Raw genomic sequence first — 16,478 nt, forward strand, 5'->3', positions numbered from 1 at the left:
CTAGGAACTAGCGTGCCTGTGGGGGAAAAAAAAAAAAACGCCCAAAGGCCAAAAAGGAAGGGCAAAAGGGAGGGGTGGGGAGGAGGAAAGGAAAAAGGGGAGGATGGGATAGGGAACGGGGGATTGGGGGGTAATTAGGTTCGGTCTGAGGAAGTAGACCAACAGGTCTAATTCCTCAGACCAAGAGCCTCTTCACCATGCCAAGGAGCCCCCCTTGAAGAGGTCCAAATGTCAAACACTACTTACAAGGAATTTTTGGGAGTGCATTAATGTTTTAAGTTGAGGCCCTACAGTACATTATTCAAGCAGTTCATAGGAGAATAAAACAATGTTATACATGTCTATTTTCGTTTATATTCCCCTATTAAAGAGGGGTCAGAAGACAAAGAAGCACGCAACAACATTTTAATAGTTGTTAAATTTTTTTTTTTTTTTTTTTGCATTCAGCCTTCGGAAATTTAAAATAATCTACATATATAAGCCTCAAGTTGTTTGCTACAGGGTCATAGGCAGTGTGAATTATTGGCCCTTAAGCAAGCTCTATAGATAGCATACAACTTAGAATTCCCTCTTAAATTCACGAAGACTGCTTTCAGTGCGTGTAAACATCAATCAACAGAAACTGGGACAGACAACACACGGCATTCAGGAGACTAAGCAAGCATAACCGAGTTGGATTCTTGTTGCTGAGATGTTTTGTATAATGTTTTTTTTAGATAAATATTCTTCATTTTAAGAAAATCATATATACAATAATAGCTTGTGTAACATGTTATTCACAATTTATATATTTCTCTATACAGTGAACAGCAAGGACTGGACAATACCTAAAGCAATGGCAAAATCAATAGTACAAGAAACAAATGAGTTTAAACCTTTCCATTCTACAGTATACAGTTTAGACCATTGTATACTTGTAGACCTTTCATGTACAGTATACTGTTTGTAGATGAATGGTTCAAAGAATCGACACGTTGTTAAATTAGACATGTGCAACTCTTGGGTATCTTTATTGAGGAAACGTTTCGCCACACAGTGGCTTCATCAGTCCATACAAAGGATAAACTTGAACAGGAGGAGAATGAGGTAATCAGTCCCTCAACCTTGAGTCGATGTGGTCAGTCCATCTATATGTATTCTATTTTAGATTGATGGACTGACCACATCGACTCAAGGTTGAGGGACAGATTACCTCATTCTCCTCCTGTTCTTCAAGTTTATCCTTTGTATGGGCTGATGAAGCCACTGTGGCGAAACGTTTCCTCAATAAAGATACCCAAGAGTTGCACGTGTCTAATTTAACTACAGTATACTGTATTATGTCTGCATTTCTCTGGATTACCAAACCTTTATCTAGGTACTAAAGATTATGTATACTTACAATAATAGTTTAAAAATCAAGGCACTGACTATCACTGGTGATCATTTCTGCACATTATATATATAAATCCAACCTTACAGATAGATTTTGTCATATTGAATTGAGACAAATAAATGCAACAGAAAGGTGGTTAACTCACTCTGCCATCAGAAGGCAACATTAACCAAAAGCTGTAATGTTCATTTTATAATGCATGGCATATGTATTTTAAATGACAAGTATGGTACATCAAGACATTGAAAAATGGTAATTCTTGTAGAGATGTGCTTTGACATTTGTCAATTTCAAAGAACTTGATTTATGTTAATCAACAGTCGAAGTAGGAGTAAATAAGTAAAAGAGTTGTGGAAATCTGTTGCTGTTGACACTGCTTCTACAGATGGCACTTGCATAACCCATGACATTGTAGTTTCTGTTGCTTGCGAATGGAAGCAGGTGAACCCCCTCCCTACCCTTAGGAGGAAGTCACGATGGGACCTGCAGACTGCTCTAAGCAGCTTAGAAACCACGTTGGGCATGAGCCTTGCAGAAAGGCTTTCCACCTTTGGCGAAGAAGCTCTGGCCCTCCAAGTTCTTGTGGCATTTCTGCAGGTTAGAGGCTAGTTACTACTATATTATGCACACTAATGTGAAAGATTTCTTGGTTAATGGTGTGCTGCAAATACTGTGCATCTAAATTGCCTGTGGAATAAGACAAAGTGTAAAGACAATAGTGCTGTAGCAAAGGGTAAGCGTGGACACGAGCCCACCAACAATATCTGGCCAAAGGTAAAGACAGGACATGAGGATTGAAGGTGTATCTTACTGCTCAAAGTAGACCCAAGCTCAGGTCACTGGCAGCTACTGTAGTATTAGTTTTTTGTGTTTTTATGCAGCACAATTTGTACTACTGATTGCAGAGTAATTTGCTCACATAGTATGTTCTAAGATTAAAACTATGCATAGCTAATTAGCTATTTGTGAGACAAAGACTATATATACTATCAATAAATTAGAAATTAATCAAATATGTTGCAGTGGATTGAATTTAGAAAGAATCTTTAAATAATTAATCTCAACATTCAAAAAGCTCTATTTTCCATATTCCAAAACCCTCCTTGAGACCCTACCCCCTCATACTTGGTAACAAATTTAAATATCAATTAAGATACAAGAAAACAAGGATGATGACTCAAGGCACATCACACAACTGGACTAGTTAAAAGGTAATCGAGGGTGGTTCAGGAGTATGGTTAAATGTCGGATCAAAGCACCAAGCAAGATTCAGCCAGACTGGAGTTTAGCGGCCAGCATGGGACTTGCAGAAGGGTCGGCCGTTCTTGGCATAGAAGCTCTTGCCCTCTAGGTTGGATTTGCAAACCTGTGGATAGGATTGGATCAAACATTCTTTATGTACAAAACTGTGATTGTTTTAATTTCTCTTCAGATGCAAAGATAGGTTCTCATACAAAAATGTTTAAATGAAAATAGAATATTAGTTCATTTATGGTTCATGCAGGGTCATATGCACACTAAGTATATCAATCAATATTTCTGCTTGCAGAGGGTAGTTCATGCAGAAAATTTGTTAAGTATAGTGGACCCTCGACCAACGATGGCATTGTATAACGTTAAATGAGACTAGCGATACATTTTAACGCAAAAATTTTGCCTCTACTAGCGCTAAAAAACTCAACCAACGCAATTCGTTCTGTTCGAGACGCGTCCACGTGTAGCCTGCGCAGCATTTACAATCAGCCACCGCGGTCACATCCAAACATACAATCGGAACATTTCATATTATCACAGCGTTTTTAGTGATTGCACCTGCAAAATAAGTCACCATGGGCCCCAAGAAAGCTTCTAGTGCCAACCCTGTGATAAAAAGGGTGAGAATTAGTATGGAAATTAAGAAAGATTTTGAAGGGTTTGGGGCTAACCCTGAAATGCCTATGCCAGTTGTGGAATCCATTGTGCCTACTTCAAAGATGCAAAGTGGGTTGAACTGCAAACCTCTATGGATGAAAATCACCCTAACACAGCTATTGCAAGCCGTGTTGGTGACTATTACAATGACAATGTTGTGGCCCATTTTAGACACATCGTAAAGGAATGGGAGGTACAGAACTATGGACAGATATGTTGTGCAACAGAGGTCCAATGACTCTCAAGCTGGTCCTAGTGGCATTAAAAGAAGAAGGGAAGTAACCCCGGAAAATGGGTTGACACCTCAAGTCCTAATGGAAGGGTTTCCCCTTCTAAACACTAACACCATTCACACACTCCCCTCCTCCCATCCTATCAAATCATCACCAGATCTTCAATAAAGCTAAGTGTCATGTAATTGTACATGTCTTCTTCAATGTGTGTATTAAAATTAATATTTCATGTGGTAAAATTTTTTTTTTCAATACTTTGGGGTGTCAGGAACAGATTAATTTGATTTCCATTATTTCTTATGGGGAAAATTAACTCGATTAACGATAATTTCGACTAACGATGAGCTCTCAGGAACGGATTAATATCGCTGGTCGAGGGTCCATTGTATTCAGTTATCATAATGTACTTGGAACTGATAAATGGCACAAATTGATTAATATTGGCAAATGCTCCAATTTCCTAAATCAAACCTGAATGTCTTCCGTTTCCCAGGCACTTACTCCCTACGAGTTTTCACTCCCCCCATGAACATTAACATTGGCAAAAAAAAAAATTACCACTTGCTTGCAGTAACCATACAATATCAATGTATAAAAAAAAGGCTGATGCAGAAGAATGAAGGAAACAAAAGTGAGCATTGTATTTGATAAATACTTCATAATTATGTGCTATTAACTTAAGAGGTTCACAAATGTGGTGTGGACTAGAGAAAAAAAACTATAGTAGTAGGGTGTTCAAGATCAAGATAATTTTTCAGTACAGTAAGACTAAAGTTTAATATTTAAGGCAAAGATACTTTAACTGGAAACAGTCTTCTTAATTTTTTTTTTTTCAACAAGTCGGCCGTCTCCCACCGAGGCAGGGTGACCCAAAAAAGAAAGAAAATCCCCAAAAAGAAAATACTTTCATCATCATTCAACACTTTCACCACACACATTATCACTGCTTTTGCAGAGGTGCTCAGAATACAACAGTTTAGAAGCATATACGTATAAAGATACACAACACATCCCTCCAAACTGCCAATATCCCAAACCCCTCCTTTAAAGTGCAGGCATTGTACTTCCTATTTCCAGGACTCAAGTCCGACTATATGAAAATAACCGGTTTCCCTGAATCCCTTCACTAAATATTACCCTGCTCACACTCCAACAGATCGTCAGGTCCCAAGTATCATTCGTCTCCATTCACTCCTATCTAACACGCTCATGCATGCTTGCTGGAAGTCCAAGCCCCTCGCCCACAAAACCTCCTTTACCCCCTCTTTCCAACCCTTTCGAGGACGACCCCTACCCCTCCTTCCTTCCCCTATAGATTTATATGCTTTCCATGTCATTCTACTTTGATCCATTCTCTCTAAATGACCAAACCACCTCAACAACCCCTCTTCTGCCCTCTGACTAATGCTTTTATTAACTCCACACCTTCTCCTAATTTCCACACTCCAAATTTTCTGCGTAATATTTACACCACACATTGCCCTTAGACAGGACATCTCCACTGCCTCCAACCGTCTCCTAAGAAGTTACTAGTTTATTAAGAATTTAGATATAGTATGATTATATGTTCTAGGCCTGAGATAGTGGAGATAGAAGATTATGCCAAATTAGGGAAACCAAGATGCAGGGTATAAAATAATAACTACTATGAAAAGTTGTTAGACATCTGCAGAAATTTCATTTATGTCCCAGATATTTTTACAATCCACTTGCTTACACTTTTCAAATACCAACAATTCTACAGCATATGCAAGCCAAAGGATGGATCTGCATATACTGTATAAAAGTAATGAAGCTAGCATTAAAGGTGGTTTGCAATTGTGTCATTATGATTTTGTGTCATTAAAGGAGGTTAAATGAAAGTACAGTGCTCCCTCAAAATTCCTAGAGGTTTTAACAAATTAAAATTCTGCAAATAATTCTACATTAAATTCTGTGTGATTAAAAAAAAAAATTACAATTTGGCCTCTTCAAGTAAGGGTACATGAAATACAGCTGGTACTGCCTAAAGTACTTGCTGTGGCTATGTAAGGATTACATACAAGAGAAGTCCTTGGTGCTTGCTGTATGGGTTACCATACTTGCTCCAAACCTTCAGACTTTTTTCCTTGTGCTTTACATCATGGATTTATTTAGAGCCAGCATTTCTGTTTCAGGTTGCTACACAATCTGTAAAATGTAATCCCACATCCTATAAGCTCAGTCCCCTCTATCTTAATCGCCTTCCTTCATATTAAATTCTAATGTAAAAGTTCAAAAAGTTCTATTTAACTCCTTAACTGTCCAAACGTAGATCTACGTTCTCTCGCCCAGTGCTTTGAATATTTTTGGGGAAAAAAATGAGGACTTTTTTTTACATGTAAAAAAATTAATTTTAGAGTCAGTAGTTACGGAGATATAAGGCTGCAAGGTTGGCGCTTGTCGCTCACCTGATGGCAACATGAAGCACTGTCCCTTGCAGAAGTGTTGCCGATATACCTTTCATTCTAATTTTTTTTTAGTCTGTATAATTTTTATGTTCTGATAATTACAATTTGTAGTAGTTCTTGTGATTTCATAGCTAATCTTTGTTCTGACACTAATGCAGTGGACCCCCGCTTAACGATCACCTCCCAATGCGACCAATTATGTAAGTGCATTTGTACGTGTATGTTTGGGGGTCTGAAATGGACTAATCTACTTCACAATATTCCTTATGGGAACAAATTCGGTCAGTACTGGCACCTGAACATACTTCCGGGGGTCCACTGCATTAGGTACTGAAATAGTAGTCATAAACACACTGACAGGTGAACATTTTCACTTGCCTTGGTCACCTACTATTGTCTAGAAATATATACAAAGTATTTATAGGTCCCAGCAATGTTTTAGACATGCTGGAGTATATATGAAACTCCTTGAAGCATGGTGTAAGATGAGTGTCACTCCACTGCTGACAATACAGCAGTGGTGACATTTGATGAGTGTGCACTGCCTTGGCTTTATTTGTTTTCACTTTACACAAACATGTGTGTGTGTATCTCTCTGTTTATCTCTGTCTCTGCTTATCTTTCTGTCTGCTTGCCTCTCTGTCTGTCTCAGAGAGCCACTCATGAACCACCCGGTATTACACACGATGCAGTCATCACGTTTGATTCCTGAGCAAGTGTAAATATGTATTACTTGCCAGTCATGCTTACTATGCATTGTATCTACAAGCACAGTATAGCACTGTCTGGATTTTTTGGGTTATCCTAGGTAATTTACATTATGTATAATTGTATTTATGTGTACCTGTGAGACAGAGAGACAGATATGGATACAGATAGACAGAGATAGAGACAGCCAAAGTCAATCAGCCAGCCAAGTCAGCCTGCCTGCCTGCCAAACATGTACTGCACATTCCAGAATTGTTTCTCTTTACTTAGGGCATAGGTTATAAGACATTCTAGCAGGATAACACCACCAGTTGTACCAAAATTGTAAGGGTGTTGCACATGGGTTCTTATCGAGGTTTTTGACATTTCCTCAAACACTTGTGGCTACATCCACCTCAAAGCCATTAAACTCAGGATCAACATCACTTTCCTCTTAAAATGGGAGAGTTAATACTACAGGAGATCAGTGAATCCCAGGTGTTTGCCATGCTGTTTGCTCTAGCTGGCACTCAATTGAACTGGTGCTCCCACAAGGTACTAAGTGGTCCCAGATTTTTTTAATACTGCGCACACCAAGTGTTAAGACCCATTCTATGATGACCAGGCATCTCAGGCCAATCATGCCAAATTTGGAGGCAGGAAAAATAAAACGTAGATCTATGTTTGGAGCACTAGTGGTTAGAATGTAGATCTACGTTTGGACAGTTAAGGGATTAACCCTTTCCGGATCCAGACCCCTGATGTGGAAATTGTTCTCAGGGTCCATAAAAATAAATTGAAATGACAATCTTTCTGAAGGTAACGAAGCCAAGCACAAAATTTCTTAAGAAAAAAAAAAAAACTTATGAAATCACACACTTGCAAAGTTAGCAGTTTAGGCAATATTTACGCACTGTTGATTTCACCCACTTTGCGTCCAATTCCATTATTCCAGTTGACCAAACTCTGCTATTTCACTAGAATTCCTTAAAAACTGAAATGGTAGGAAATCTTTTTCTGAAGGTAATGGCACCAAGAATACAAAATTTGGTGGAAAACCAGAATTACATTGATGCATAAATTGCACTGAGATCACTGACTTTACACATTTGTAATTCTAAGTTTCCATTAACCCTTTCACTGTTGGTCCCATAATATTACGGCTTGCAAGCTAGTGTCGGTCCTGTAATAGTATGCCAAAATTCTAGTGGCTTCAAATCTTGCAGGAGAGAGCTGGTAGGCCTACATACAAGAGAATGGGTCTGAGTGGTCAATGTGTGCAGTATAAAAAAAAAATTCCTGCAGCATGCAGTGGACAAGAAAAAACTCCAACCTCGTTTTTCAGTTCAAACAGCGACTTTGTGGTGTATTTTCGTATGGTATTTAAGGTTGTATTCTCATTTTTTTTGGTCCCTGTTGCGACCCCTGAACGGGTCACAATGTATATAATGTATATTACCTTTTCATATAATTTTATATTGCTTATATTTTCGATAATAGCTAAATCGTAAATATATTGCTTTATATTATTATTTGACTTAATTACTTTTGTTATGTAGAATGTAACATTTATATATATATTCAGTGCTCATAGTTCAAGTCTTGATTGTCTAACTACTGTAATTATCGCTCATTGCTCGTTTCCCTGCCGGCTTCTCGGTGTTGCTGGCCAGCAACAGTCCACGGAGCTATCACGTGATCGAGGGGGGTGTTCACACCTCGCCTGAAGTAGTTTGTCTGGGCTAGACTCTCTTGGTGGTTGGAAGTATTCCTGACAAGACGTGCCTAACTCTCCCTTATTGGCCCTTGTTGGAGGATCGTCTCTGTCGCTTTCTTGTTGTTGGTTCTGTAGAACTTTGTTCACAGAACATTGTCTAGACTTAGTGATTTTCGACGTTGTACTGAAGTTGTGTCGCATAGACACTCTGAGCATCTCAGGTCCTGAGCTGTAGCTTCTGACCTAACTTGTACTGGTATCTGTGTACTGTCACAGTCGGGGATTTTCTTATACTGAACTTAGATTCAGTAGTATGGGAGTTTTGTGACTTTTGTGGAGGATCTGCAAATGGTCCCTACTTAGTGTCGTTATATTATCTCCTTGATCCTGATTCTGTGTCACAGTTGCTTGTTATATTGCTATTGGGCTTAGCAGTTGTTTTATTGTTCAAACAAGTTGTTCTGATTGCCAGGTGGTCAAGAAGTTAGTTGATGTGAGGACTTTGTCAGTCACTGGTTTAAGTCTAGTAGAGTCTTGAGGCATAGCGAACTACTTAGAGCACTTACACACACTTACTTGTATATATATATGTATTAGGTTATTAAATGTTAACAATGTACCAGACGATACTTATAAGCCATAAAGATGTGATATGTGCCTTCAGCACAATACTACTGTACACAAGAGAAGTGATTATTCTTATTTGGTTTATATTGCTTTAATTTACTTTGATCTTATACCTCTAGACTATGTTATTAATAAACTTACTAAATTTTAATTTCTTTAGTTAATAGCCTACCAGTTGTAATCCTGAAGCACTACTGAATCTTACTGAATTCTAATGGATAATTGGACCAGGATACTGACTACTTGTTACGAAAACCCAGTAACAGGCTGGATACTAGAAGGGCAGTCCTTTCTAGTATTCACTGGAGATCTCTATGCTCATTAGAAATCGCATTTTTTGTAACAGTCCCATTTGATAGAATGGAAGATTTATTACAGAACTAAAGATGATTTTGAATGGTTTATGAACTAAAAGTACCTCGAAATTGAGCTCAAAATACCAGAAATGTTCGATTTTTGGCGATGTTCAAGAGTAAACAAATCACATCACACGTCCAATACACGTATGTCAACTGGTGGGTCCAATATGCTTTCACAAAGGCGCTGACATAATTTATACTATTTTTACAATAATGCAGTAGTCTGAATAACAGTAAATCCTCTATGTTTTGTGTGACTAAAAATATAAAATGGAAAGCAAGCATAATATAAGAGGCCTGGAGACATGACTAATGAAGAGAGAAAATGTTATTTTAGTGCCAGGAATGTTTACACTGTTAATTCTGGACCCTATTTTGAAACTGGCCTTCCTTGATTTGTGTCTGAAATTAGACAAATTACCAATTTCTGATCACTTTATTGGGTAGTTGAAATCGGTAAATGGGCAGTTTCTTGTACTCAGTTGATAGAAGAAAAAGGAGTTCTAGCAAAATAGCTATGAGTTTGGTCAACTGGAACAATGGAATTGGCCGAAAATAGGGCCCAAAGTGGGCAAAAATCGCCGATGTACAAATATCGCCGAGACTGCTTTGTCAGAGCGTAATTCCGTAAGTTTTCTATCAAATTTTGTACTTTTGGTGTCATTTAACAGTGGGAAAATATTCTCTATCATTTCATAAGAAACTTTTTTTTTAACTTCTTCGACACTGGGGTCGTCCCACAGTTACTAAAAACAACAGACATAGTCCCACTCCACAAAGGGGGCAGTAAAGCAATAGCAAAGAACTACAGACCAATAGCACTAACATCCCATATCATAAAAATCTTTGAAAGGGTCCTAAGAAGCAAGATTGCCACCCATCTAGATACCCATCAATTATACAATCCAGAGCAGCATGGGTTTAGAGTAGGTCGCTCCTGTCTGTCCCAACTACTGGATCACTACAACAAGGTCCTGGATGCACTAGAAGACAAAAAGAATGCAGATGTAATATACGCAGACTTTGCAAAAGCCTTCGACAAGTGTGACCATGGCGTAATAGCGCACAAAATGCATGCTAAACGAATAAGAGGAAAAGTTGGTAGATGGATCTATAATTTCCTGATAAATAGAAGGAGGGGTGTTAATGTTGCAGTTTAAAAACTGTAGTGTAAAGCACCCTTCTGGCAAGACAGTGATGGAGTGAATGATGGTGAAAGTTTTTCTTTTTCGGGTCACCCTGCCTTGGTGGGAATCGGCCAGTGTGATAAAAAAAAAAAAAAATAGAACACAGAGTAGTAGTAAACAGAGTAAAGTCTGAGGCGGCTACAGTGAAAAGCTCTGTTCCGCAAGGCACAGTACCTGCTCCCATCTTGTTCTTTATCCTCATATCAGACAGACAGGGATATAAGCCACAGAGCTGTGTCTTCCTTTGCTAGAAAAATGACAGGATGGATAATGAAAACCTTCAAAACTAGGGATGCCAAGCCCATGATGACACTCTTCAGGTCGCTTGTTCTATCTAGGCTGGAATATTGCTGCACACTAACAGCACCTTTCAAGGCAGGCAAAATTGCTGACCTAGAAAATGTACAGAAAACCTTCACGGCGTGCATAACGGAGATAAAACACCTCAGTTACTGGGAGGGCTTTAAGTTCCTGAACCTGTACTCCCTGGAACACAGGCAGGAGAGATACACAACTATATACACCTGGAAAATCCTAGAGGGACTAGTACCAAACTTGCACACGAAAATCACTCACAATGAAAGCGAAAGACTCAGCAGATGATGCAACATCCCCCCAATGAAATGCAGGTGTGCCACTAGCACGTTAAGAGACAACACAATAAGTGTCAGGGGTCTAAGACTGTTCAACTGCCTCCTAGCATACATAAGGGGGATTACCAATAGACCCCTGGCTGTCTTCAAGCAGGCACTGGACAAGCGCCTAAAGTCAGTACCTGACCAGCCGGACTGTGGTTCGTATATTGGATTGAGTGCAGCCAGCAGTAACAGCCTGGTTGATCAGGCCCTGATCCACCATGAGGCCTGGTCACAGACTGGGCCGTGGGGGCGTTGACCCCCAGAACCCTCTCCAGGTAAACTCCAGGTAATACTGAGAGCAAGTTTGTAAGCAGGGGTCTCGACAGTGAAAGGGTTAAATTTCATACAATTGGTGTCATTACTTGCAGAACAAGATTTTCTGCCATTTCAGAAAAAAAAAATGGACACTAAGAGCAATATTAATTTTTGAGGTCTGGACAGTGAATGGGATGACAATCCCAACCTTCTAAAAACGATATGCCAGTTATGAAAATTGGAAGCTGATCAGACAAAGCCTAATCAAGTCATCACATGGAAACCAAATCTAAGAATGATCAGTATATAAAACTGACCAGAGCATACCTGTACATGCCAACAGTTGCATGAACCTTTCACTAATTTGAAGCCAATTGGATAAGACATTCGAGTTATAACTAAAAATCTTCGAGGAATGGGAAAAAACGATTTTCATTTGTAACTATCATCATCCAATCAGCTTAAAATTTTCAATGCTGGTGTACTATAACTAGGAAAGTTTTCATATAATTATTGGTATGTGCAGGTGCCCTCTGGTCAATATTATATACATTAGACCATTCCTTCCCTACACAATTTTTTTTTTTTAACAAACTGGCCATATACGACCATAACCCCTGCCTGTCTTCAAAAGGGCACTTGATAACTTCCTCAAGTCAGCTTCTGATCATTTAGGATGCAGAACATTCATTTAACTATATGTAGCTGGAACCAAGAGCCTAACTGATCAGGCCAGCAAGCAGGAGGCTTGGTCCGGGACTGGGTGGCAACCTTCGAAGTCAACTTCAGGTAGACCCTTAATTTCATCACGATTAATCTCTTAAAAGCAGACTTATTACCCCTTTACTATACATAAAAACAAAGATAAAGCTAGAACACTACCATAATCCAAAAATGTATGACTAAAGAAATAATACAACTTATGGGCATGAGGAGAATTGTGCTCATGATTAGGGAAAACCAAAAGAGTGCACTTGGCAAAACAACGTATGCATTGAAAGAAAAGGGAAGCAATGCTGAGACATGGTAGCAGAATAAACAGTAACCCTAAATGTCCCCCATTTTATATTTTATCTATCAAACTGGCCACATCCCACCAAGGCAGGGTGACCTAAAAAGAAAAACAAGTTTCTCTTTAAATTTAATAATGTATACAGAAGGAATTATTAGCCCCTCACTCCCGGCTTTTTAGCCGCCTCTTATGACATGCATGGCTTACAAAGAATTCTGTTCTACTTTCCCATGGAGATAAGAGGAAATAAACAAGAACTAGTAAGAAAATAGAAGAAACCCAGAGGGGTGTGTATACATATGCTTGTACATGCATGGGTAGTGTGATCTCAGTGTGAGGAGTAGCAAAACCTACCTGAAATCTTGCATATTTATGAGACAGAAAAAAAGACACCGCCAGTCCTACCATCATGTAAAACTGACAGGTTTCCATATTACACTTACTTGGCAGGACAGTAGTACCTCCCTGGGTGGTTACTGTCTACCAACCTACTACATAGGCTCATTTTTAGATTACTTTCTTTAAAAACGAATTTCAAAGAACCTGTAAAATATTTGTACACTAGTTCACCCTTCAAGGAAGGATCTTTGATGACAGTGAGGTTCTCTTGATCCTTCCCTTTCCTTAGATAAAAACCTAAATGCCTCCCATCCTTTCAAATGCTGCATGACTCCTTTGGATTTAGCACTCCATGAGTTCCCTTCACATTTTCCTTCTATGCAAATTTTTCCACATGCCATATCAAATTTGAAAAAATAAGAGTACAACAATGAATTTGTAGGGAACACTGTATTGAAGGAATAATCAATAATTCAAATTGCTTAATGAGTAGCTATTACACAAAGTTACACTCACAATGGCAGGCTAATTATAAAACTTAGAAACTTACAGAGCACTTGAAGCACTGGCTGTGATAGTTGTTATTGAGGGCTTCTACCCAGCGGTCACCAGCCTCGATAGGGAAACCACAACCCACACACTTGGTCGTAAATAGGTCATTCCAGTCTGTGGAAGGTTGATGTGATTAAACTTAGCTAAATAAAAGCTATATTTACATTTTCTGAGTAAACTGTCAGGTATATATTTCCACAAACTAAAAAAAAATTCAAAATGAAACTGGAATTGTTGGTACTTCAATCCATACTGGATTATTACTGAGTGGGGGAGAGGGTAAGAGAAAAATGAAACAAAATCAAGGCAGTGAGAGGTAAAAGACTGCCAAGACCACATGCTCTGGCAATTAATATTATTCACACATCAGGTAAGACTTCGTCTTTTACCTCCCCCCTCTTAAAGACACTGTCATTCTGGAGTATGTACAGTATTCATTTCTTTAAGCACACAATAGCAAGTTATAAGACTAAGAATCAATCTAGTTGTGAATATAAAAAGGAGTGTCCTTGCTAGCTATGTTAAAAACTATAATTTTGGAGACTGTGGCTAGCTAAGTAGCCTGCAGCAACTAAGTGCCTTTCCTCCAGTAACACTACTGAATATTGCTGGGAATATACTTTACACAAGGAATTGATACGACCAAGGGAAATAACTGAGCAATACATACTATCTGACCCAAGGAACTCCCAAACATTGCCAGTAGTTATTTATCCGAATTATTATTATACTGGAAGTGGAAGCTTTTGCTTCTTTCCATAGAAACTTGCTTGGCTGGGCTATGGGCATTACACTCTCATGATGGCTAAGAACAGAAGGTAATCCTAGTCCTCTGGGTTTTGTTTACGCTCATGCAAAGTGTTCATCTTATTTTACATGACTGGTATATAGTACTGACATGATAAAGAATTAGACATGCACAACATCTGGGTATCTTTATTTGTAGACATTTAACCATCTAGTGGTGTTATCAGTACAAATTCAATAAGAAAGTCCTTTTAGTATGAAAGTAATGTCCACAAAACTGGCATATTTGCCAAATCTAGAGAATGAATTATGGAATGAAAATTCAAAGTTAAGAAATAGAATCACATGCAGAAGGCTAAGAGGAAGAGAGAAACCAGAACATTTCTATTAGCATACTGGACACAGGAAAAGTAACTGCTCTATAGTATATGATTCGATCTGCTTGTGTTAAAACTGAAAAATTAAAGACAGCAGCATAAATGATCAAGGAAAGATAATGAGATGTCTGCCTTTATCTGGGTTTTCTTTTTCTGTTCACTGCAAGTTTATGCTCAATGGCATTAGCATTTGTAACTTTTCCTACTATGTCAAGAAAATAAATTATTTATTCCTGTATCCTCTGCAGCACTGACTTAAATTTTCTGAACTGTGTTATCTATATTCCACCCTATATTCTTCCCTGCTGCAAAGACTCCTCTTTCCCTAAACCCACTTTTCAGTTGATGAAACTTGTATTCTTTCCCTCTGTTCCTGCGCTGTATAGCCCTTGTGGCTTAGCGCTTCTTTTTGATTATAATAATAATCCTAATTTATATAATCTTAACCCTTTCAGTGTCAGTCCCATAGTATTACGGCTCAAGAGCCAGTGTCAGTCCCGTAATACTACGCCAAAATTCTAGCGCCTTCAAATCTAGCGGCAGAAAGCTGGTAGGCCTACATGTGAGAATGGGTCTGCAGGGTCAGTGTGTGCAGTATAAAAAAAATCATGGAGCCAGTGGTTCATTGTGGGAATGCCATTTCAGTATGCCTCGTTTCCCATGCCTCACTGTAAGAAATACCTTACTTCCTGGCAAATTGGGACTCTTCTTTTCCCAAGTGACAGTTCTAACACAGATGCAAGTGTCAGTGAAGATGAATTTCATAGTTTTGAGGAGTTTGTGATCGAAAGCAATGCCCAGGAAACCAGAAGAAAGAAAGAGAGAGAGAAAAAGAAAGAGAAAGGAAGGGAGAGATGAGAGGAAGGAAGGATGACCCAGATGACCATCAACCTAGGATAACCCCAAAAAGTCAAAGTGACTTATTTCCATGTGGGTTGGTGAAGAAGACGGTATGGGTAATGTTACAGTTGGGATGATATATACATGTGGTAGTAGGTGGTAGTTGTGGTACTGTAACGCGTCATGTACCCAGGCAGGCAGCCATGCCGCTGACTCAGCACATCCACAAGAAAGGCCAGCTTCAACCACCCACACACCACAACAACCTACACAGCCACAACCTGCACAACCACAACCACCTGCACAACCACAACCAACAAAAATGCAGACACTCATTTTTTCTGTGGGGAGTGTAAAACAGCACTGTGTATAACACTATGCTTTGAAGAGTTTCACAATCTGCAGCACTTCTAGGAACGTGTCCAGTGACTATGTGTATACGTATATATATAATAAAACAATACAGTGGAACCTCAAATTTCGAACTTAATCCGTTCCAGGAGCTAGTTCTAAAGTCGAAAAGTTTGAAAGGTGAAGTAATATTTCCCATAAGAAATAATGGAAATAGTACAGTGGACCCCCCAACTTACGATGTCTTCAACCTACGTTAAAACCGACTTACGATGCTTGTCAGTGTAAAAATTTGACCCCGACACACGTTGAAATACTCGACTTAGATCTTTCGTCCTGTATGCGTCCACATGTCTGTCTGGCCTGAGCGCCTCAGCTGAGCTAGTGTGACATTGTTTACAAGCCGGGGCGGACACGGTTGCAGGCATGCATTCAATAAAGTTTGTATTATTCCAAGTTTTTTGTGCTTGTAACTGCTAAATTTGCCACCATGGGCCCAAAGAAAGCTTCTAGTGCTAACCCTGTGGTTAAAAGGGTGAGAGATGCTATCAAAATACTATCGTACCACGGTCAGCTGCTGCTGCACCACGGTCAGCTGCTGCTGCACCATGGTCAGTTGCTGCTGCTGCTGTAGCACCATCAGCTGCTGCTGCAGTAGCACCGTTAGCTGCTGCTGCACTACTCGAAGATGTTAAGAGACTTATTGGTGTGGCTTCTTGAGAATACCGAGAAAATTAACCCCATAGGGTTAGCCACCCAGGATAACCCAAGAAAGTCAGTGCGTCATCAAGGACTAACTTATTTCCATTGGGGTCCTTAATCTTGTCCCCCAGGATGTGACC

At 39.2% G+C, this 16,478-nt stretch overlaps 1 protein-coding gene across 1 annotated transcript in view; it reads right to left on the reverse strand.

Moving 5' to 3' along the window:
• Window positions 1–331: 331 nt before the first annotated feature.
• The window catches only part of LOC128688336 (Z band alternatively spliced PDZ-motif protein 52), a gene marked incomplete at its 5' end in the record, with an annotated part of 158,150 nt that continues 142,003 nt past the window's right edge, over window positions 332–16,478 (reverse strand). The window contains 2 exon segments of the mRNA XM_070086722.1: window positions 332–1,966; window positions 13,320–13,435. Of these exon segments, the coding sequence (XP_069942823.1) occupies window positions 1,880–1,966; window positions 13,320–13,435 (203 nt within the window).

This window comes from Cherax quadricarinatus, chromosome 19 (assembly GCF_038502225.1).
Source record: "Cherax quadricarinatus isolate ZL_2023a chromosome 19, ASM3850222v1, whole genome shotgun sequence".
Lineage (NCBI taxonomy): Eukaryota > Metazoa > Arthropoda > Malacostraca > Decapoda > Parastacidae > Cherax > Cherax quadricarinatus.